Source organism: Nuphar pumila, chromosome 3 (genome assembly GCF_984573655.1).
Source record: "Nuphar pumila chromosome 3, dmNupPumi1.hap1.1, whole genome shotgun sequence".
NCBI classification, from domain to species: domain Eukaryota; kingdom Viridiplantae; phylum Streptophyta; class Magnoliopsida; order Nymphaeales; family Nymphaeaceae; genus Nuphar; species Nuphar pumila.
Window position 1 is genome coordinate 55,666,164 of NC_143251.1, and position 23,153 is coordinate 55,689,316.

At 38.0% G+C, this 23,153-nt stretch overlaps 1 protein-coding gene across 1 annotated transcript in view; it reads right to left on the reverse strand.

Annotated features, from left to right (window-relative positions):
• LOC149842921 (protein STRUBBELIG-RECEPTOR FAMILY 8-like) overlaps positions 1-21,760 on the reverse strand; it is a 60,098-nt gene extending 38,338 nt beyond the window's left edge. Inside the window, exons 1-11 of the mRNA XM_090001648.1 lie at positions 21,344-21,760; positions 20,402-20,534; positions 20,181-20,252; positions 20,036-20,101; positions 19,852-19,923; positions 19,703-19,774; positions 17,598-17,669; positions 17,453-17,518; positions 17,310-17,375; positions 16,893-17,224; positions 399-658 (exon numbers count right to left, since the gene is read on the reverse strand). Of these exons, the coding sequence (XP_089857774.1) occupies positions 399-658; positions 16,893-17,224; positions 17,310-17,375; positions 17,453-17,518; positions 17,598-17,669; positions 19,703-19,774; positions 19,852-19,923; positions 20,036-20,101; positions 20,181-20,252; positions 20,402-20,534; positions 21,344-21,431 (1,299 nt within the window). The 5' untranslated portion in view covers positions 21,432-21,760. The remainder of the gene's footprint in view (positions 1-398; positions 659-16,892; positions 17,225-17,309; positions 17,376-17,452; positions 17,519-17,597; positions 17,670-19,702; positions 19,775-19,851; positions 19,924-20,035; positions 20,102-20,180; positions 20,253-20,401; positions 20,535-21,343) is intronic.
• Between the last annotated feature and the right edge of the window lie 1,393 nt (positions 21,761-23,153).

A 23,153-nucleotide genomic window follows, 5' to 3' on the forward strand; every position in this document is an offset into this window, starting at 1 on the left:
TTTGGCCCAAGTGAAATGCCTGGAATCCACGACAGGGTCTAGCTGGGCCTAAGCCAGCTACCAATTATTGGCACCTATAGAGGCCTCTTAAAAAGGAAACACAGAACCAATTCTTGCATCAACCCTTTTGACAAGAACAAAGCCAGGTACAGAAATCAACTTATCCAAGATAGTGACTTGGCAGCAAAGTTACTGACAACAAAAATAAAATGCCACTGAATGATTTTTTGCAGTGGAAGACAAGAAATTCCTTCTGCAATACATAGACTAACAGAGTGAAGTTGTGAAGTGAAAAAACAAAAAAACTCATGAATATTACAACTTGAAATTCTATTGAAGAAAAAGACTTTGATCAAAAGATCACAAAGGAAAGTCATAGTTGTTGAAGTACTCATCACCTTTCCATTAGGAAACTCTGCCCTATATACACGCCCAAGTGAACCCTCCCCGACAAGGCACTCTTGACTGAAGCTGTTTGTTGCAGTTTGAAGGGAAGCAATAGTATAAGAGGCTGCAGTTATAGGAGACTTTCCTCTTTTTCCAGCACTACTTTGACCTACTGATCTCTCACCCATGATTTTATCTACTGGTAGAGGCTTCAAACTTGTTATAGAATGATCAACTTTAGCCATCGGATCATGGATATCGTTGTTGGCAACTAAGCAAAATAAACAAACAACAATCCATTATTTCTGCATACAGAATTGTAACTGAAAATGACTAATACAATGTTTGATAATCAATTTACAGAGAAAGCATACATTTTATGCAGGATTCACAATAAAATCCATGACTATACACATGATACGCGTACATAAAATGTGTGTTATTTTTCAGTACTGGCTGCCATAGGATTGGCAGAAAACTGACAGCATGGAACCAGCCGCAGTATCAATTTCTCAGCCAATCTGATGCCTGGATAGCATTAATCAAAGGGACAGGTTTTGCTGGGTCAACTGGGTTCTCATTGTCCCCTCCATTGGTACAAAGGGTATCTGAATGAGCAGGCAGGAAGACACGTGCACACCCACACCCACAAATAGCCTTTCATGGATGCTAACAAGTTTCACCATAAATTTATGCTCTTAATGAATTTAAAAAAGGCATGGTAATTTCATGCATTACTTCAAACTATTTTAAAAAAATTATAAAGAATAGATACCATACTTATTAATTCTCCTTCGATCTTTATGAAATCACTAAATGCCAGTTAGTTGGTGACCATATTCATGAAATCACCATGTCATCTTTAAGTTCGTAAGGGGCATCCACAACAGGATGTGAACAGACACCACTTCTTCTTCTTCTTCTTCTTCTTCTTCTGTTAAAATAGATTGTATATATATATATATATCAGGGTATCTTGGTCTTTTAGTTCATGTAATAAATACAGTTTAGTAGGGACTGTATAGTCTTTTTAGGTTTATTTTATTTTTCTGATTTATGATGTCATAATCAAATATGACTGTTGGGAGGCAGTCCAACTAGTCATTGGATTGCTCAACGGTCATAAATATGACCGTTGGACTGCCTTCCTTTCCTCTATGCATGGCTCTAAAAATAGTCTCTTCAATGTGTAATGTTATGCTTTTTACAAGCATAGTTGGCTGATATAAAAACTCTATTGTATAAGATTGTGATTTTGTGATTAACTCCTTTGTGAGTTTGTATTTGACCCAATAGTGGTCATTTGTGCTTTTGCATCTCTTGTAGCCCTTGGTGGCATGCTCTAGTGATTGTTATTCATTTCATTACATAGTATCCGAACCTAGAGCTCTTGTAGTATTGAAAGTCATCTTAAGTGTGCTCTCTTTGTGGTGGTGGTCATCTTCAAGTCATCTCCTTTATCGTGATTGTTAACATGGGTCAAATAAAATCATCTTCCGTCATCTCCTACAAGTTCAACGAAAGCAACTGCTTGATGGGGCTACCACCATGGAAAACCATATCAAGGAAAAAAAGCTATGGGGTCCTGTTAGTTAAACCACTAATGAACCCCAACTAAAGCTAACAAGAAGAAAAAGAGATCAAATCAAAGCTCTTTTCGAAAAAGAAAAGGAAAGAGCTTTGCAAGAATATCTAAGAAAAATAGAGGATTGAGAAGCTAACAATGCTCAAATAATCTCATGGTTCATGAATACTATGGACTTCAAGATTGCCACTAATATCATTAAATTCAAAAGAGCATGTGATGCATGATCTTTCTTAAAAAGCATATTCATTCAAAAGGACATGGCTCAACTATATTATTTCCAAGATAAAGTATGTACTACCAAGCAAGGAGATAAAAGTGTAAGAGATTTTTATGATTTTTTATCTCCTATTTAGGATGAATTGGCTATGCTTGAATCTAAATGGGAAGGTTCGACCATTGAAATGAGGCAACAAGTAGAAAGAGAGAATCTCTTCCCTTTCTTATATGGTCTTAGACCGACATTTGAGCATGTTCAGTCATTCAAAAGGACATGGCTCGACTACTTCATAGAGTTTTCGCTCCTTCTATAAGTGAGGCCCTCGCTCAAATATATCAAGAAGAAACTAGATTAGGAATGCACAAAACTAGTGATGAGGTTTTTGTTGTATCAAGACCCGAAAACTATGTAAAGACCTATAAACCTCCTTACTTTGAGAAAAAATACAATGGAGGAGGATATAATAGGGTAGACAACAATGAAAGACGATACAAAGGAAGTAAGATTACTTGTCATTATTGTAAAGAACCAAGGCACATAAGGCTGGCCATAATAAGTGAAGAACCTCAAAAAGCAAGAAAGTGAGGCAACTTTAATGATTTGACGATTACCCAAATTGCGAAAACCGTTTCACAAATCCTAAAAGCTACTCCTACATCTGGTGCCATCGTCTTCTTCTCCTCTGAGTAAGTTTTTTTGGATTTTGGATTCGTGAGCCTCTTTTCACATGACACGTAATGAGTCATTTCTATCCTTTTGCACTAATTCATATTTTTTATGTGTCAACCGCCGTTGAAACTTGTTTAAAAGTTAAAAGTATAGAAAATCTTAATAAGTGCATGTGTATGCAGATGCAAGTGTGTATGCGGCAATGCGGCACTTTAAAAAAACTTGGGTGAAGGGGTGCGAGCAGGGTATATATATATACACACACATGGTGCTCCAGGAACACCTACTCCCTTTTATTAGCCATTGGATAATGGTGTACAGTCGGCACTGGAGTCTATTCCATGATCTCTAGGATCCAAATGGATCTCCACGGGTGGAAGCTAAGAGGATGACAGTCGAGTCCGAACAGGACAGTCAAAGAGTGATTCGACGTAACAGACCTTTGTTTCGTCAGAAATGATAAACACGAAAAATATGTGTGACAAACACGCGGTTCCAACGAAGGTAAAATCGCAGAAATCAGATATGGAGTATCCGATTTATGAACGGATCTCTAGACCAGTTGGACTAGTCATCAACAGGCTGACGAAAAACAGTCAGTCGTCTTTGAGAGGGTTTTCGAGCTCTCAGACGAAGGAGTTTGGGAAAGCTCCGAACGGGAAATCTGTAGATTATCCTTTTATCTTTCCAATAAATCAGAGATTGTAAATTTCGGAATAATATTTTGCGACGTATGCTAAATTCAAGTTGTATTTTCTATTTAATACAAACCGAGATGCGGAACAGATTTTCTAACATGCAGCAAAACAAGCAACTTTTTGATATATCAAACGATCGAATCAACAAAAACTCAGAACATGAATATTCTCAAGTAGACAGCTATCTTTTCATATCAGGTTTTGATTCGAAAAAACTATGCATGGAAGATGAAGATACATAACCAATACAACAGGCTTTCAAGCAAAGAACACAGACAGGCCAGTTCAAAAAATAGCTATCGGCAAGCAGAGATTGTCGGCTATCTTAGGCTATCAACGAATTCGATTAAGAAAAAACTTATAAACATGAAAGATGCAGCGTATGATGTTATCTTTTCAACAAGGTATGATTTGCAATTTTTCATGTAATAGTTAAAAAGATACGTTGAAAATAAGTAACAGTAGCAGAGTTGTTTTGCACAAGACAAGACTCAGGTTTTGCCCAGACGTCAGAAACTTTTCAGAAACTTTTGCAGCCAAATAACGACGATTCAAGAGAAATAGTAAACAACAAAGTTGATGTGCTGGATCTTAGCCTTCCAACAAGCCAAAGATCATATGATTTGACCCAGTATCTAGGGAGATACGACCTGAACACTGGGACTGTGTCAGACAGACCCGAGTGCATAAACGAGTTTCTTTTGCAGAAACGAGATTCAATCAATAACCAAACATGCATCAACCAACACGAGTTTCAAAAAAACTAGAATCTAAAGAACAATATCATAAACACTTCAGAAATACTCTCACAGTCTATAACAAGAGAACTAACAGACGATGACAGCAAATATGCAAAATACTCAAACAAATATAACAAAGTCGAGGGGATGTTATCTTGTTGCAGCCAACAAGATTGAAGTAGAACTTCAACCACTTTTACAACGATAAACAACACCCCACACGATTTGTCCACCTTGTAGAATCACAACCACACGTACTATGATGTCCTTCTTCTCACAAATCTCGTATCTTTTCTTTCCTCTTCAGAATTTTTTTCTCTTCGCCAAAATTTTTCAAAATAAATAGCCACCTGCTGGACGCCCCCCTCTTGGGCTCTTAAACACCCAAAAATGGACTATCATCACGAGGGGGAGAGTCTTTCCAAGATTGCAACCCAAAAATAGCCTCACCAATGCTAAGTTTGAGATGAACATTAAAACCCATTGAACAACCATATTGCCTTTCAAATCAAATGGGAATTCAAATGAGGATTAGACTTGTCCTCATAAGGTTGGCACCAACAAGGGTCAAATATGGGTTTGGATCTTGGGCAAGATCCAAACATGCTGAGAACTGTACCCTCACACGACAATGCATTAAAATAAAAATAGAAAACTACCCTTAAGCCCCATACACCTTCTAGTACCACAAAAAGATTCTACAGGGCACTACAACTATCTGAATCCGTAGAATCCGGCACCTAAAAAAAAATTAAAATATCTAATATGATTCCTTACTTTGACAAAATGAAATTGACACTATAAAATGCAATTTCTGAGAAGATAAAAGCAAAATCTCAGAAATTGGAATACAATAATCAAAATGGATTTTGCTCGAAGATCTAATTGGACTCGGATAGTCCTGCATGACATTGGATCTCTGAGGGTATTGCATCTCGAATTGGGTATAGTGAGTTGGGTTTGGATCTAACTCATCTTCCCTGAATTGAAGATTCGGATGCTCTACAACATTCCCTCCTGGGTCAAAAGGCTTCGTCCTCGGAGTTTGGTCCTTTACATGCGAAGATCCATAATCTCTGCAAAGATTCAAAATAAAATCAACGTAGAGTCTGTCCACCGAAAAAATAAATGTACCATGCAATGCAAACAAGATCATATATATAATTGAACAATATGCATGCTATGTAAATATTGTAAATTGATGTTAGATATTAACACATTAACAATTTTATTATGCAAGGCAAATATACTTGGGTCTTCACTCAAATATTCACATGGATTCGCACAAATATTTATGGTTTAAGCAAGAGCATGTAAATTAGCATTCCTTGCACAATATAATCAGACGAATTAAATTAAAGCTCAAAATTTTCCAATACTTGATATTTAATAATTTGACCATGCTAAGGGCTCTAACAATTACAACAAAATTCAGATCAGTAACAAATAAAAAGTGTCTACGTATCATGCTATTCAATATATTAAATTTTTCATAAAAATTTTGGCAATCACGAGACAATTCTCAAGCAACACAATATAATAATAGAGCAAACTTACTATCAGGATTTAACAATGATACAAAAGCGAGATTATCAACAAAAGCCTAATGTTCCCGAAAAAAAATTGGGACTTTTAAGCCCTAATGTGTTTGACTTACATTGAAGACTACAACAAGTCTCTAAATTCTCAATCAATTTAATAGGGAAAGTTTCAACTTTTAAGCGCTCATTGTCACACATTTCTTGATGATCCTTCACATTAGAATCCATCTTTTCAAATCTTATATTTTGCTCGAAGATGGGATTATTAATGACTAATGTGAGGTCATTGTTAACATCCTCACATTCAAATGATTCTTCATCTTCGATGTTTTTATCAGCATCTTCGTAGAGCAGATTATCAAAGATGAATTGGTCATCAAACATGGACTGATGATCTTTGTGATCCTCATCTTCACCGAATATAGGTTCATCAATAATTTCACACATAGGAACATCTTCAATTTTAGGTGAGGGTTCATCTTCTTCAATGTCATCAAAAATTGGGTCACCAAATATTTCACGAAAAGGCTCCTCGAGAGGATCTTTTTTGAAGATTTCTTTGCACTGGGACTCTTTTTCGAAATCTGAAACACATTCTAACTCTTCGCTCTCCCCTATGACCGCTTTGATTGTCTGAGGTTCTAAGTCATATGATATGCGATTTTCTTTGACCTCGCAACTCACATACGAGGTATCCTCAATCCTACACCTAGAATTTTCAGATTTAAATGAGGTGGGGTTGGGTTGGTTACTGAAAGATGAGAAGGGTGCACAAGTGTTCTACCTCGGCCCCCTATGCGAAGGATTCGCATAACTCGAATTCAACTTTAGAGCTCGAGGCTCCCAATTCGATCTCCTAGGCGGATCCATTATTTTACCTGAATATGAATATGGATGCGGCTCAGACCCATAATCGGAGGCATACCGCCTATAAGGCTTTGGGGATCCATGCACACCAGCCTTAGATCGTTGTTCGTCCTCAATCATGAAATCATAATTCTTTATGTACTGATCAAGGACTTTGTTTTGCAAGTTAAGGAGTTCATGCCAAAACTCCCAATTTTCTCTTTCAAACTCAGGCTCACTATGACTTCTACTACTCATCCGCCCAACCATGACGAAAGACTCCCTTAAAAAAAATTTATGACCGCTAACACCTGAACCAAGTGGGATTAAGAAATCCAGCAACCCTAGCTCTGATACCAAAATGATGCAGCGACAGCGGAAGCTTTGATACCAAAATGGTGTAGAGTCGGCACTGGAGTCGATCCCACGATCTAAGATCCAAATGGATCTCCACGCGCGGAAGCTCAAAGGATGATAGTCGAGTTCGAACAGGACTCGATCAAAGAGTGATTTGAGGTAGCTGGCCTTTATTTCGTCAAAAATGATAAACACAGAAAATATGCGTGACAAACACGCAGTTCTAACGAAGGTAAAATCGCAGAAATTGAATATGAAGTATCTGATTTACGAACGAATCTCTGGACCAGTTGAACTGGTCGTCGACAAGCTCACTGGAAAACAGTCAGTCATCTTTGAGAGGGTTTTAGAGCTCTCAGATGAAGGAGTTTGGGAAAGCTCCAAATGGGAAATCCGTAGATTATCTTTTTATACAACAACAACAACAACAACTACGCTTTCATCCCAAAACAATTGGGGTCAGCGATATGAACCAAAAAAGAAATTCATTTTGGGTCTTCCACATGAATCCTTTTCCTCCAATCATTTCTATCCAATGCCATGTCCTCGGTGAGGTTCAAAGCATTCATATCCTTTCCTATCATCTCCATCCAAGTCTTCCTAGGCCTACCCCGACCTCTTTTAACTAATATATTTTCTCATTTCTCCAACCTTCTAACTGGAGCATCATTAGGCCTTCGCCAAATATGTCCAAACCACCGTAAACGATTTTCTCGCATCTTATTTTCAATGGGTGCAACCCCTACCTTCTTACGTATCTCCTCGTTCCGAATCTTATCTTTTATTGTATTTCCACACATCCATCTAAGCATCCGCATCTCAGCTACACTCATTTTTTGAATATGATGTCTCTTGGCAGCCCAACATTCTGTACCATATAGTAAAGCAGGTCTAATAGTCGTCCTATAAAACTTTCCCTTCAACCGCAATGGCATTCTACGATCGCACAACACTCCAGTTGCACTTTTCCATTTCATCCACCCAACCTTTATCCTATGATTTACATCTCCATCAATTTCTCCATACTTTTGAATGATGGATCCCAAATATTTGAAATAATCATTCATCGGTATTTCTTGCTCACCAAGCTTCACTACACTCCCATCACTACTTCGTTGCTTACTAAACCGACATTCCATATATTCAGTCTTACTCTTACTCAACTTAAAACCTCTAGCTTCCAATGTCTTTTTATCTTTCCAATAAATCAGAGTTTGTAAATTTTGGAATAATATTTTGCGACGTATGCTAAATTCAAGTTGTTGTATTTTCTGTTTTAGACTAACCGAGATGCAGAACATATTTTCTAACATGCAACAAAACAAGCAACTTTTTGATATAGCAGACGATCAAATCAACAAAAACTCTGAACATAAATAGTCTCAACACAGCCGTTAGACATGGACATGGATGATGGCATGTGAGCACATGCATCCATGTGCCTTTTGGTTTTCTAAAAGAAACATAGTTTCCAATCTCTCTCTCCTGCTGGACGAGAGCTTCACTCATCTCTCTCTCTCTCTCTCTGGAGAACTTCCCCCATCAGAATCAATCAGGTTTTGTAATACCCTAGCCGTTAAACAAGCGGAGTCCCCGTTGGTTTAAGATCTCAATATTGGGTATTGTATTTGGTCCACTTGACTCTACCGTACTTTCTTGTAGAAAGTAGTGGTTGCGAGCTTTATCTAATCTTGAACTCCTAAACGTGTCCAGCACAGTTTGTGTAGTATAAATCACACATAGACCTTTTTGGATGTACAAATGTGATTCTTTGTTTAATATTACAATTTTGGTGAACTAAATTCTGTTTGACGACACAATTAGATGATTCAAAACATGTTTATGATTAAATGTGTTGTGCATATCATATCCATAATTCTGGATCCATGAAAATACTAAGAAAATATTGAAAAGCAAGTGGTTTCTACTAGAAAGCATGGTACAATTTAGGGTAATTCTCAATATATTTGTGGCAATTGGTGGGGTTAAATATAGAATTTATTATTGTTTCTCAAAGTTATTCTGGAAAATTTTCAGTATATTGTCTTGAATATTTCTTTGTCAAGGAATTTGGATACGCAGAATTAGGATCTTTGGCAACCAAATCTAACTAGATGAGTTCAGGTGATTTGGCATTAACATCCTTTGTATTCATATGCAGCTTAAAGAAGTTCTGTGATTGAATTTCATTTCATGTAGAGGCCAGCTAAAATCACTAACAAATCTCAAGCACATTTTCACGGTTTAGACCATCCACAAACTCTTCTTATACATAACTTCCTCTTCAGTCCATATTGTGGTGATCCAAAGAGATGAATACCGACACCATAAAATGATAATGGCTGAAAGAAAAGCCAATTGATGCAGATATCAAAAGCACACAAACCTTATCCCTCAAGAACAGTGATACAATGAGAGAATCAACAGATAAAATAATGTCAAATGATCAACATATGATGCTCAACTTGAGACTTGAGGCAGAATCAGAGACAAAAACTGGATAAAAGAAAGAATGAAAGACAGAATAAAAAACTATAATGAATGAAATACAATCAATTAATCAATAAGAAGAAGAAAAGAATAAAAGAAAAAATGAAAATAAAAAACTAGGGTATCACAGAACCTGATTGATTCATATGGAGGAAGTCCTCCGGAGAGAGAGAGAGAGAGAGAGAGAGAGAGATTTGTAGAGCTCTCATCCAGAAGGAGAGAGAGAGCTTGGAAACCAAGTTTTTTTTTTTGAGAAAACCAAAAGGCACATGGATGCATATGCTTATGAGACTTCGTATCTGTGGTTCAGCTTGCACAGGAAAGTAGAGAGAGAGAGAGAGACAATCGGCTGGGGCGGCACTCAGTTGCTCGACCTCCAAGCCCTAACCTTTATATATATAAAACAGGTATACAACGATCCTTGTAATATCAGAGATATTACAAGGATGACATTAATGAGTAATATACAACAGGTGTTTCATTTAACATACCATGCGTATGGATCTGGATCCAGAGCCATACGCAAGCTATATTTTAACACCCTCCCTCAAGTTGTACGTGATTTTGGAGCATGTACAACTTGCTCTTCAATAGCCAAAATTGACGTCCTGTTAACCCCTTGGTAAATAGGTCTGCCACTTGATCTTCTGTTCGAACATGACGTAGTTCTATCTCCTTCATCTCGACTTTCTGCCGTATGAAATGTTGATCAATCTCAATGTGCTTCGTTCTGCTATGCTGGATAGGATTACATGCAATGTTTATTGCGCTTTGATTGTCACGTAGAAGAAAAGATCGAATAATTGTCTCCCCAAGATCACTCAATAAGTGTTTAATCCATGTGGCTTCTGCCATGCCTGCAGCCATCGATCTGTATTCAGCCTATGTACTCGATCGTGCCACTGCCTTTGGTTTTCTGCTGCTCCAGGACACTAAATTGTGTCCAATAAATACACAATATCCAGAGACAGATCGTCTCTCATCTAGAGCCCCTGCCCAATCTGCGTCTGTATAAGTGATGAGTTCATGTCCTCTATGCAGATTATCGTTCTTGCGATAAACAAGTCTGTCTCCTATAGTTCCTTTTAAATAGCGTAGAATGCGCTTCACAGCTTCCATATGACCCTCCGTTGGAGCATGCATAAACTGGGATACCTGATTGACAGCATAAACTATATCAGGTCTGGTAAAGGTCAAGTACTGTAACATCCCCACGAGACTTCTATACGTTGTAGGGTTGACACAAAGATGACCATCTTCAGAGCTCAGCCATTGATGTAATACACTAGGAGTACTGACTGGTTTGCAATTCGTCATCTCGGCTCTTTCCAGAAGGTCAAGAGTGTATTTTTGTTGCATGAGTGTCAATGTGTCTTGTTGTTTGTCAACTTTCACACCAAGAAAGTACCTCAACTCCCCTAAATCTTTCATCTTGAAAGTTTTCATTAAAAACTGCTTCACGTCTTGCACATGATTATTTGAACTCCCAGTGATCACAATGTCATCAACATATATAAGAAGAAGTATAACAATGTCTGCCTTTTGGTAAATAAAGAGTGAGTGATCCAGAGAGCATCTTCTAAAACCATAACTCTGAATTTGCATAGAGAAACTTTCAAACCAGGAACGAGACGCCTGTTTCAACCCATACAGAGATTTTCTTAGTTTGCACACCCAGGCAGTAGGATCCTTCTCGGCATAACCAAGAGGTTGCTCCATATACACTTCCTCCTTTAAAGTTCCATGCAAAAATGCATTTTTAACATCCATTTGGTAAGGCTCCAACCTCGATCGACTGCTAGGGATATGATGACACGAATAGTACCCATTTTGACTACCGGACTAAAAGTTTCATCGTAGTCTTCACCATATTGTTGTGTGAATCCTCGAGCAACAAGTCGTGCCTTATATCTGTCAATGCTTCCTTCAGACTTATACTTTGTTTTATAAACCCATTTTGAGCCAACTACATTCTTTCCTTCTGGCCGAGGGACTATTTCCCAAGTCTGGCATTCATGAAGAGCTTCCATTTCTTCATTCATAGCTTCAGTCCAATGACGGGATTGAAGAGCTTGATTAAAACAAGTGGGTTCATCCTGTTTTGTGAGCTGAGACATAAACAACTGGAAATCAAGGGAGAAAGTCTCATAACTCACCCATTGTTGAATAGGATGCTTAATGCGTGACGGCCTTTGAGCCGGATCATTGGCGATGCTTTCCACATTCCTCGGCTCTATATTTTTGTCCCGTCTAGTGTATATCTGCTCAGAGAAGCGTTCTACTGGGGGTGGCTCAACTGGAGACTCAACTGGAGATAATTCAACATGCATCTGTGAGTCATTCAACTCCTTACTCAAGCCGAAGGAAGGACAATTTGTCTGACATGTTTCTCCTGTATTAGCAAAAAGATCTGCACTCATCCATGGATCATATACTTCTAATTCTCGAGATGGCAACACTGCAGAGTCATTGACCTGAAAATTTCGTTCGTCAAAAACAACATTTCTGGAGGTCCTAATACGTTTTGTAGTAGGATCATAGCATCGATAACCTTTGTATTCATCTGCATACCCAACAAATCTGCACTTGAGAGCCTTGTCCTGAAACTTATTTCGCAAAGATGAATCAACATGTACATAACATACACAACCAAAAACACGCAGCTCATCGTAAGAGGGATGTTGCCCAAAATAAAGTATAATAGGGAGATTTTCGATCCAAAAGTGTCATAGGAAGACGATTTATGACATGAACAAATGTGTGAAAAACTTCTGTCCAGAGACTAACGGGCACATTGCTATCATGTAACATGCTCATCGCGCTCTCGACAATATGCCTGTGTTTCCTCTCCGCAACCCCATTTTGTTGAGGAGTATGAGGGCAAGAAACTTGTCGACTTATTCATTTATCCCGAAGAAAGGCAATAAACTCGTTCGATGAATACTCTCCTCCACCATCACATTGTAAATGCACAATATCACAAGCAAACTTTGTTTTGACCATCGAATGGAATTCCCGAAATATTTGAAAAACTTCATGCTTGTGTTTTAAGAAATATATCCAAGTATAACGGGAATAAGAATCAATAAAGATAACATAGTAACGACTGCCAGAAAGAGAAGGAATAGGTGTGGGTCCCCAAACATCAGAACAAATCATCTCAAATGGCTTTGAAGTTCTTTTATTTATAATATGAAAATGAAGAACATGTCTTTTGCAGAGTTCGCACGAAGAACATTTATTATTATTACCAAAAAATGAACATAAACTAGACTCTGGAAGGAGACCATCAGATACAAGATTTTCAACGAAACCCCGACTACAATGTCCCAAACGACTGTGCCAAATATCTGACTTATTACAATGAGATGAATTAAAAACTTCCAATGAAGGGAAAAACAAAGACTTTGAAGGTGAAGACACTGAAGAATGCTTGGACGACTTCAACTGGAGAACTGGGACTGAAGACGAAGACACTGAAGGAATCTCCTTGAAGACGTACATGTTTCCTTGTCGCTCCCCCTTAGCGAACGTCTCCTTCGTTCGTAGATCCTTAACATAAACAGAAGAGGGAGTAAATTCGACGGAAGAATTCATATCGTCAACAAGTTTAGCTACATAAACAATGTTCTTTTTAATATTAGGAGCAAGAAGGACATTGGACAAGTGAAGTGAGGACTTTGACATAGGGATATGTGCACTGCCAGTATGACTAATAGAGTGATAAGTTCCATCTCCCGTAACTATACTACCTTTTTCAAAATAAGGCAATAAGTGAGATAACTTACCCGCATTACCCGTAACATGTGTGGCGGGACCTGAATCAACATACCATTCGCCTTGTTCATTTTGCTTGATCGTCATCTGTGACAATGCTGATAACAAAAGTTGTTGCACATCTATGGATGGCACTTTTGTGTCCGCAGTGGTAGCTGATTTATTCTCAATTTTGTTTATTTTTCCTCTGTTCTGTAGATTAAACCAACAATTAGCTTTCACATGTCCTCTTTTGTTACATAAGAAACAAGTGGGCACTCTCCTCTGATTCCCTGTATTAAAACCCCTTGAAATATTAGGTGTAGGCAAGATACCACGTCCTCCCTACCCAAAACGTCTGCGGCCTCTGCCTCCTTGATGCCCTACATTCCCTCGTCCAAAACCTACAGAAGTGTCCATGGCCAAAACTGAATGAGGACGAGCTGATTCATTTCCTTCTACCTTTTGTTTCATAATCATCTCATGATGGAGAAGTTTCGCTTGAAGATCGTCAAAAGTGGGCAACTGTGGAAGGCATGATAAAGTTGTGGTAAGCATGTCAAAATCAGGACCCAATCCATTGAGAAGTTGTTGAACTTTATCTTTATCTGCAATAGCACTTCCAATAACCGCCAATTGATCAATAATACTCTTCAAGCGGCCTATGTATTCCATGACTGTCATGGAGCCTTTCTTCAAACTTTGAAATTTACTTTTTAAGTACATAACTCGGGCTTCTGATATCTGAGAATATGTCTGGGACAGCTTACTCCACAGATCCGCCGCAGTGCAATCATCAGAAAGAGTAACCAACACTTCTTGAGAGAGTGTTGACGTAATATAAGCAACCAAAGACTGATCCCGCTTCCTCCAAGCTGTATACTCTGGATTCTTAATAGAAATGGTAATTGTGTCACCCTTCTCATCCTTGGTTTCCTACAAAATAAGTCGTGGTGGTATAGGAACTAAACCATCCAGATGTTCATCGAGATCCCGACTCCGTATAAAAGGAAGGATTTGCCTCTTCCAAGTCAAAAAATTAGAATGAGTAAGTTTTTCTGTAACGAGCTGACTCAAGAAATTTGCAGAGGGATCGGATGACGATGAGTAATCCATATCAATGGGACAATGAATAAGCAAACAAAACGAATGGAAGAAACAAACAGGTTTGAGATCACTTAATCAATCAGGAGAACATCAACAAGACATGTACCTGTGCGACCGATATCTGGAAATAACCTTTTTTTTTTAAACAGAATCGAGATTGTAAACAGTTACAATCTGCCTGTAGGCGTTGCACAGGGGACACTAAATAGCAATAAAGGAAAAAAATTCTGGAATCAAAGAATGAATAAAAAAAACTGACACGTTAACAGAATCGAGATTGTAAACAGTTACAATCTGCCTGTAGGCATTGCACAGGGGACACTAAATAGCAATAAAGGAAAAAAAAATCTGGAATCAAAGAATTTCTGGAATCAAAGAATGAATAAAAAAACTGACACGTTAAAAGTGGAAAACAAAAGAGATTGTTTGGAATCAGTCGTTGATAAACGACTGACTGCAATAAGTGACAGACGTTAAGAGATGGTTGCAGTTTTATTAAAACTGATAGACGTTAAGAGTGAAAAATGTCTCAAAAAAAAATGAAACAATCGATGGCTGCAATCGGTCGTTTATGGCTGCAGTCAAAGAGGAGAATAAAAGACAGATGGGGAGACGAGTTGCAATAAGGGGAAGAGATAGATTGGGAGAAAAGAATGAGAAAGGGAAGATGAGCCAAAACATGGTTCTACAGATCTCGCTGAACACGCCTCTAACAGGATTTCGCAACCCTGCGCTCTGATACCATATGAGACTTCGTATCTGTGGTTCAACCTGCAGAGGAAAGTAGAGAGAGAGAGAGAGACAATCGGCTGGGGCGACACTCAGTTGCTCGACCTCCAAGCCCTAACCTTTATATATATAAAACAGGTATACAACGATCCTTGTAATATCAGAGATATTACAAGGATGCCATTAATGAGTAATATACAACATGTGTTTCATTTAACATACCATGCATATAGATCTGGATCCAGATCCATACGCAAGCTATATTTTAACAATGCTTACATGCCATCATCCATGTCCATGTCTAAGATCCACCATTGTAATAGAGTATCATTTAAGATAACTGCATGGGACAGGATGAGAGAGAGAGAGAGAGAGACCCACATATGCATCATAGCCGTTGGATCTCAAAAGATCCAGCGGTTAATAAAAGGGAGTAGGTGCTTTGGGAGCACCGTGTGTGTGTGTGTGTGTGTATATATATATATATATATAATTGGACTTGGTTAGGGCTAACTGAATCTACTTTTAGACAGAAATGAACCTCAGTGTGGTTGACTTCACCTGACACAAAGGAAGCCATGTCCAAGTGTCGCATCCACATGGGTGTGAGGGCGACGCGGGTGCGGTGCCTTGTTAGAAGAGTCCGTGTTACATAGCTCCTAACTATAGGTGGGTGTGGACGGGTCTCAATTTTTCATTTTTTGATATTTTTTGGGAATCTGACCTTACAGATGTGTTCTACATGGTTTGCTTAGTAGGAATCAGCTTTTGAATCATCCAATTATGACATGTGAGCAGGTTTTTGTAAGGATTTGAAAATCAATCGCTCAGAATATTTTAAATCTCATAAAATTATAATTTTTTTATCAAAAAAGAATGATCCAACCATCTATTCCTAGAAAATGGATCATGCTGAACACATCTGTGGGGTCTGGTTTATTTAGCATGGCTTGGAACATCGAAAATCAGTACCGGACACACTAATTAGATGGTTAGGAGGAACCAATTTCTCTCTCTCTCTCTCTCTCTCTCTCTCTCTCTCTCTCTCTCTCTCTCTCTCCATATATACGTGTGTATGTATATGTACTTACGTATGTATTTTAACATCAGAAGGATTAGATCTAAATCATGTTTACCATGACAAACACATGATAAAAACGTATCCGCAACCATGACCTTCTACTACAGAGTGGTTTATTCCTAGAAAATGGATCATGCTGAACACATCTGTGGGGTCTGGTTTATTTAGCATGGCTTGGAACATCAAAAATCAGTACCGGACACACTATATAGATGGTTAGGAGGAACCAATCTCCCTCCCTCTCTCTCTCTCTCTCTCTCTCTCTCTCTCTCTCTCTCTCTCTCTCTCTATATATATATATATATATATATATATATATATATATATATATATATATATATATATATATATATATATATACGCGTGTATGTATATGTACTTACGTATGTATTTTAATATCAGAAGGATTAGATCTAAATCATGTTTACCATGACAAACACATGATAAAAACACGTATCCGCAACCATGACCTTCTACTACAGAGTATGGTAGCCACAAGGCCACCAAAGATAAGCCACAAAAACACACACACACACATGTACAAAACCTAAAAAGGCATGTAATGAAGCTATGGACATGTAAAGGACAGCTTATCTAAACACCATTATGAACTTAAAAGATATGATGAGTCTGCTGCTAGGTGAAGACTGAAAAACAAGAAATGGGAAAGGAAGGTATGGTGATACCTGATGATGAAACAGAATAGACCCCTGGGGAATTGCTGATGGCAGTTTCCTTTGTATCTATACCTTTTGGGAATTTACGTAAGCAAAGCACAAGGGCAACTAAAACAACCACAACCACCAAAAGTGAGCCCATAACGATGCCTATTATTGCACCAGATGACAGTCTTTTTGAATCACTCTGTTTGTTGCTCTGGGACCCATTTCCATTGATAACTGGGGGATTATGTAGAGTCACTCCAGTACTATGATTATTGCCTGCTCTTCCTGGAGGTGGTGGGATATATGGTGGTGGAGGAGGAGCAGGGCCAGCATTAAATGAATTTCCTCCAATCCTGTATAATTATCAAGTGAAAAAATGCAGCAGAGTTGTGATAAAAGAGAAAGGAAAAGAATATGACAGATTAAATTGGTACTTACACTAGATTAGAAATAGAACTGAACTGTGGTGGAATCCAGCCAGTGAAATTGTTGTTTGCAATATTTCTGTTGAAATCAGGATATGTGAAACATCGATGTGGAGTAAAGATTCAGCTCAAGGAAGGAACAAAAAAAGGACTTACAATTCCTTCAAGGTCAGATTTGCAAGAACAGTAACTGGACCAGTCAATTGATTATTTTGCATGTCACTGCAGAAAATATCGTGCATAAGTACCAAAGTTCTATCATATACACAAGCTTCTTAAACTTGTACCCCATCATACTTACAGAATTGAAAGGTTTGACAATAAACCAAAAGAGTTTGGAAGATCTCCTGTAAAGTTGTTGAAAGATAAATCCCTGCCATGGTAGTACAGATACATACAATGGAACATGCAACCAGTTTACAAAAGTGGGAGAAAGGACTAACAAAGAATTGAAAAAAAAAAGTTTTGGCGAGTGACATTCTCCCATTGCCCTAATAGAAAAGATTGGAGCCTCTTATCAACATTCAAGCAAAAAGAAATAAACTGCATATAAATATCTGCTTTCGAAAGGAATGAAATGATGCTAAAGGGCTACATCCAAGTTAGCTAAGAATACTTTTCTATATATATGGTTAAGCACTCATTAGCAACAAAAATCAATATAGACATGACATGACTGTGGAAATTCAGAAAAAAACTAAAAAAAATGAATTGTCAATATAGGTGGACAAGGAGATTCCTAATTGAAAATACATCTCATGATCAAGCCTCCATGGTCGTGCAAATCAGTTGAGTATGTGCCCATGTTATCGATTTAGCACTACTGCCACCATAGGCATATGTCACATATACATAGAAGGGTGTGGGGATACAATAGAGTTTTGTAAAACTATGAATGGGGCCACTTCTATGTGCATGTGTGTGTGTGTGATGCATATGTGATAGAAGATATTTGATTCTCACAATCTAAAGCAACAAGTCATGAACACCATCCCAGAAGCATATGTCCTTGATGAAAATCTGAGCTAAAATTTGAAATGTACACAGCAAATGATAATTTTTGGAGAAGAAAAAAGTAGCCACAAAGTAAAAGAATCAAGATCCTAGAAAAAAATAAATAAATAAAAGACGACGTTATGGACATCACGGTGACCATGTCAGATGAAGGTTTGACAAGGTCATGTAATGTCACATCAAGAGACACATACTAAGTGAATTGTCTATGTGATAAAGATATAATGTCAAGTTTACCATCGACAGCACATTGTAATTCTGTTTTGTCCTAAAGTCTGTCACAATTCATTCATATAACACTACATCATAGGGGTCCTTGCTACATTTAAGATGTCGTCTGCTTTAAGTATAAAGAGGGGGTTTTAGCAGGGAAGTCGTTTTTCATGACTGATCAACACCACATTAATGCCCATGATCTTAGCCAACGCCTCTGTAACGATTGTATGATGTCCCTTACAGTCACCTTCTCCATTGAACTTGAATTTGTGGCAAGAAAAACTTCATCTAACAGATGCAGCCTGTGTAAATGGGACAAAGAGACAACACCAACACATAGATTTTGACTAATATATTGCTCAAAATGTATAGAGGAAGGCATTAAGCTTGTTTCAGAAAAGGCTAAAATCTAGAACTGAAAGTCCATTCCAAGAAGGTGTATGTAGGTTTTTCTTTAAGTTGTCCTTAATTTGGAGAAAAATTTAGTATTGCTTTAATCCAAGATTCTTTCAACTTTCCTCAATGATCACATGCAACCATTAGTGATACCCATGTCACATCGTACTTTAGTTTATGTGCATAGACCTGCACCATAAGCTCTGTCTTGGCTAACAATAACCAATAACTCACAGAATTGGAAGTTGATAAATGGTTTTAGGGAGGTCAAATAAATGGGATTCCTAGGTCTTCTCATGGGAAAATGGAAAAAAGCCAAAAAACAAAAAAGTTAAACCTGATCACATGTTAATCAGTTGACATTTGATGACTGTAAAGCCAACTGGTGCACTTATGCAGCCAATTGATAACTTCGTCGACTAGTCTAAACATTTAGTCTTGTCAAGTTCATTAACAAATGAGAATACTAATTTCAAATAGTACACTTGTTTATGGTATCAAGTACAAGTGATTGACATCCATAATCCCCCATATGGTGAGATAGAGGTAGCTTAGTAAAGAAAACTTGTGCAATGTTGTATAGGACCGAAGGGAAGTGTCAGGGCATTGTAAGACATTTTAAAATTTGTTTGACTGCTGCTTATATTAAGGACAGAATTATAGCCAAATTCAGTGTTTCATCATATCACAAAGTCAAATGCCTTCACAATTAGATGAGCTGATACTGGGGTTTATGCTGAACACAACAAGAACATGAGCTGAATGAATAACCAAGCTTACAGGGTGGAAAGGCCCTTTAATTTAGGGAAAAGATCTCCAATTGTCTGTGAAAGGAAATTTTGGCTTACGTTCCTACAAAATCCAGACAACAATCATGTTGACGAACTCAAGCACAATACAACAATCCTAAAACAGTTATGACAACTCACAGGTGATTAAGTGACACCATGGTAGAAATCGAGTAAGGAAGGTTCCCACTTAAGTTGTTCCTTGCTAGATTTCTGCATTTTTGATGAGGAAAACCATCAATTATCAAACAACCAATATTAAGCCTCCAGAAAGGGGGGGGAGATGGATGGAGCGAGAGGGAGTCACTAGGGATAATTATCATACAGGTACGTTACATTAGGTGGTAATTGATAAGGAATGGTTTCGTGTATGTTGTTGTTGCTGAGATCCCTATCAGGAAGAGACAACAATTACATCAATTTTATAATTTACCTCCTCCATTCTTTGAATTCATCGTAAAGATACTTACAATGTTCTCAGCGACAAGAGGTTCGAAAGCATGTAACCCATCGTTCCATTGAGCCCAATCCCAGAAATTTGGCTGGCATAACAGCCAACAAAAAAATGGCATCTTAAATAGGGCCTTTCCAAGACATATAAGCATGTAACTGAATACAAAAACAATGAAAATTTATTGAAAGAGCATCAAAGCACATTTAAAAGACTCATTGACAGGAAAATTGTGCATACATGGATACAACTGACGACCTCACACAGGAGACTCCCATCCACGATTCCCCGCATGGATCACCTCCGCTCGCTTTCCAACCAGTTAACTGAGGTGGTTGGTTCAGTGAGTTGTATATAACTTGAAGGGCTTGAACTAAACAAAAAAGGGATGATGGTTGGTACCATAGATTAAACCAAAAAAAGTGGTCATAGCTGCAATGGATAGAATCATTTGTCTGATGAAAAGAAATTCAACTGCATTCTTGTTTTACATTCAAAGCTTACACATTCCACAACCAATATTATTTATGCACATCAAACAAGACACTGCAGGTAAATAGTACTTGGAATTTTAACATTTGGGAGATTACTGCATGTTTTATAGTCAAGAACTGTTCTTAACGATGCTAACCAGATGAAGATCAATAAATAGTAAGGTGTCAACAGAAATGGGATATTTTAATGAACCTTTTCATGCCCTTTTTCAGAATTCTACATGGTTAAAGGACTAATTTTTCCAAAATCAAACATAAAATTTTCTCTCATGATTAATCATAAATTGATAGGTACAAAAATTCATATACCAAAACCAAAATTATACTTTTATAACTTCTCCCAGAGACCATCTTCATCTACCATTGATGGTGGTGATGTCTTTGTGATTATTATTGTTGAAAATGCAACCCAAACAACAGCTATAAGTAAACCATCAAATGGCAAAAAGACATGAACCGCAACTAAGTAGACTGAACAGATAAAACCATTTCCTCCTTTTCATTTCTTTAACACATAAATTAAACACTAGTCAGGAAATGCATGGAAGGATATTTATTTATTCCATTGCAACCAAAGAGAAAAACCAGATTTTGATCCGAGAAATACCAAAAAAATGCATAAACAAAAATGGGTTTTTTCCTCTTCTGCTCGTTATTTTACAAAATGCAAGAGCCCGGAAGAAAATACCGTCGGCTTGATCAGTGGTGGCCCGAACGACAGGCAGAAGAAGCAAAATCCAAAATGGCAAGAAACCCATTCTAAAGAGACCTTCCATCTTCCTCTTCCATGGCTACAAACACTCCACTTTCTTATCCCCTTTCTCCTTTTCCCAGAAATAACAACAAAATCTAGAGAGAGAGAGATTCTCCTCTTCCCAGAAACAACAATAAAATCTAGAAAGAGATGGAGATCTGTCTTCTTCTTCTCAGTTCTATGCCTTCGTCAACATCTGTCAACAACTAGGAACACTTAAGAAATGCATAAAAAAATCAATATGAAAGGTTATAATTAATGGGTTTTAAGGATCAGAGGTGTCGGTAGAGACAACCACCACACACACACAGTAAGAGAGAGATAGTATGTGTGCTTGTGTGGGACATCCTTTCTATTCGACAACGGTGCAGAGTGAACAATTAAATAGGGTCATAAATCACCAGGTTTTAACGCTTTCCATTAGGAACAGTTTCAGGCTCACAGTAGTGCCATTGAACACTCGTGCTGTTTTTGACCGACTTCATGCTAGGCAGTGAAGTAATAAGGGAACGTTTGATGACTTCTGTAGACGGAACGATACAGAACACACGTTCTCACTGTTCCATAACAACTGTACTACATTTACTTTCTATTTCCTTGTTTTTTTTTTTGACCCCCACCAGTGAATAGGGGTGGCAATTTCTGACACGACCCGCCAACCCGACCCGCCAACCCGCCTCTTAGGCTGGTTCGGGTTGGGCTTAAGCCAACCCGTTTAATAAACGGATCGACCCGCGTAACCCGTTTATTAAACAGGTTGGGTTCGGGTTGGGGGTATGCCAACCCGGCTGACCCGTTTAATAAACAGGTTAGGCGGGTGGGTCAACCCGCCAACCCGACCCGCCAACCCACCAACCCGCCAACCTGACCCGCGAACCTGAAAACCTGTTTACCCAACCCAACCCATTTATTAAATGGGTTGGCGGGTCGTGTCGGGTTACCCATTTATTAAACGGGTCGGGTTCGTGTTTGCCACAGTTGACCCGTTTAATATACGGGTCGGGTTCGGGTTGAGGTATGCTGACACGCCAACCCGACCCGATTGCCACCCCTACCAGTGAACATAACATAATGCACTGCCTTTTCGTTGTCCACCGAAGCTGTGTTCTAAAGTTCAAAGGTTGTTTTACGTTGTGCGGACAGCATGGAGACCCATGAATAATAGGTCACATAAATTTATTTTGGATCGTACGATTCAATCTGTCCAACCATATGAGTGTTCTAGCATGTTTATTATAAATTTTACGTTTGGATATAAAATCTAGGATTTGGATTAAAAACAAAAAAAAAATGTTTAAAAGTTGGGTAATTTAAGAAAAAATAAGAATTGATAATTTTTGGTATACAAATACTTTAATCGGTGTCATATATATCTTATTATGAAAGTTTATCAAAAAAATTATTTATTTTAGCCCCAAATATGAATCTCAAATTGGATCTAAGTACAGAAAAAATGTTTAGATTTTGGATAATTTGAGAAAAAATAAGAAATCATATTTTTTTTATATACAAATACGAAAATTTGATTCAAGCCCTAATCAAAGAAAATATTTGATTTGGAGCCCTAATCAAAGTCTAAAGAAAAGAAGAAGAAAGAGAACGAAGAACATGGGAAACAAGGAGAGAAAGAAAGAAGAGAGAGTGAAAGATAGGAACTAAGAAGGAAGAGAGAGAGAGACTTTGGTCATTGACGTCTCATTGTTCCTACTGCTGAACACGAGAGATATATAGAGAGAGAGAGGGT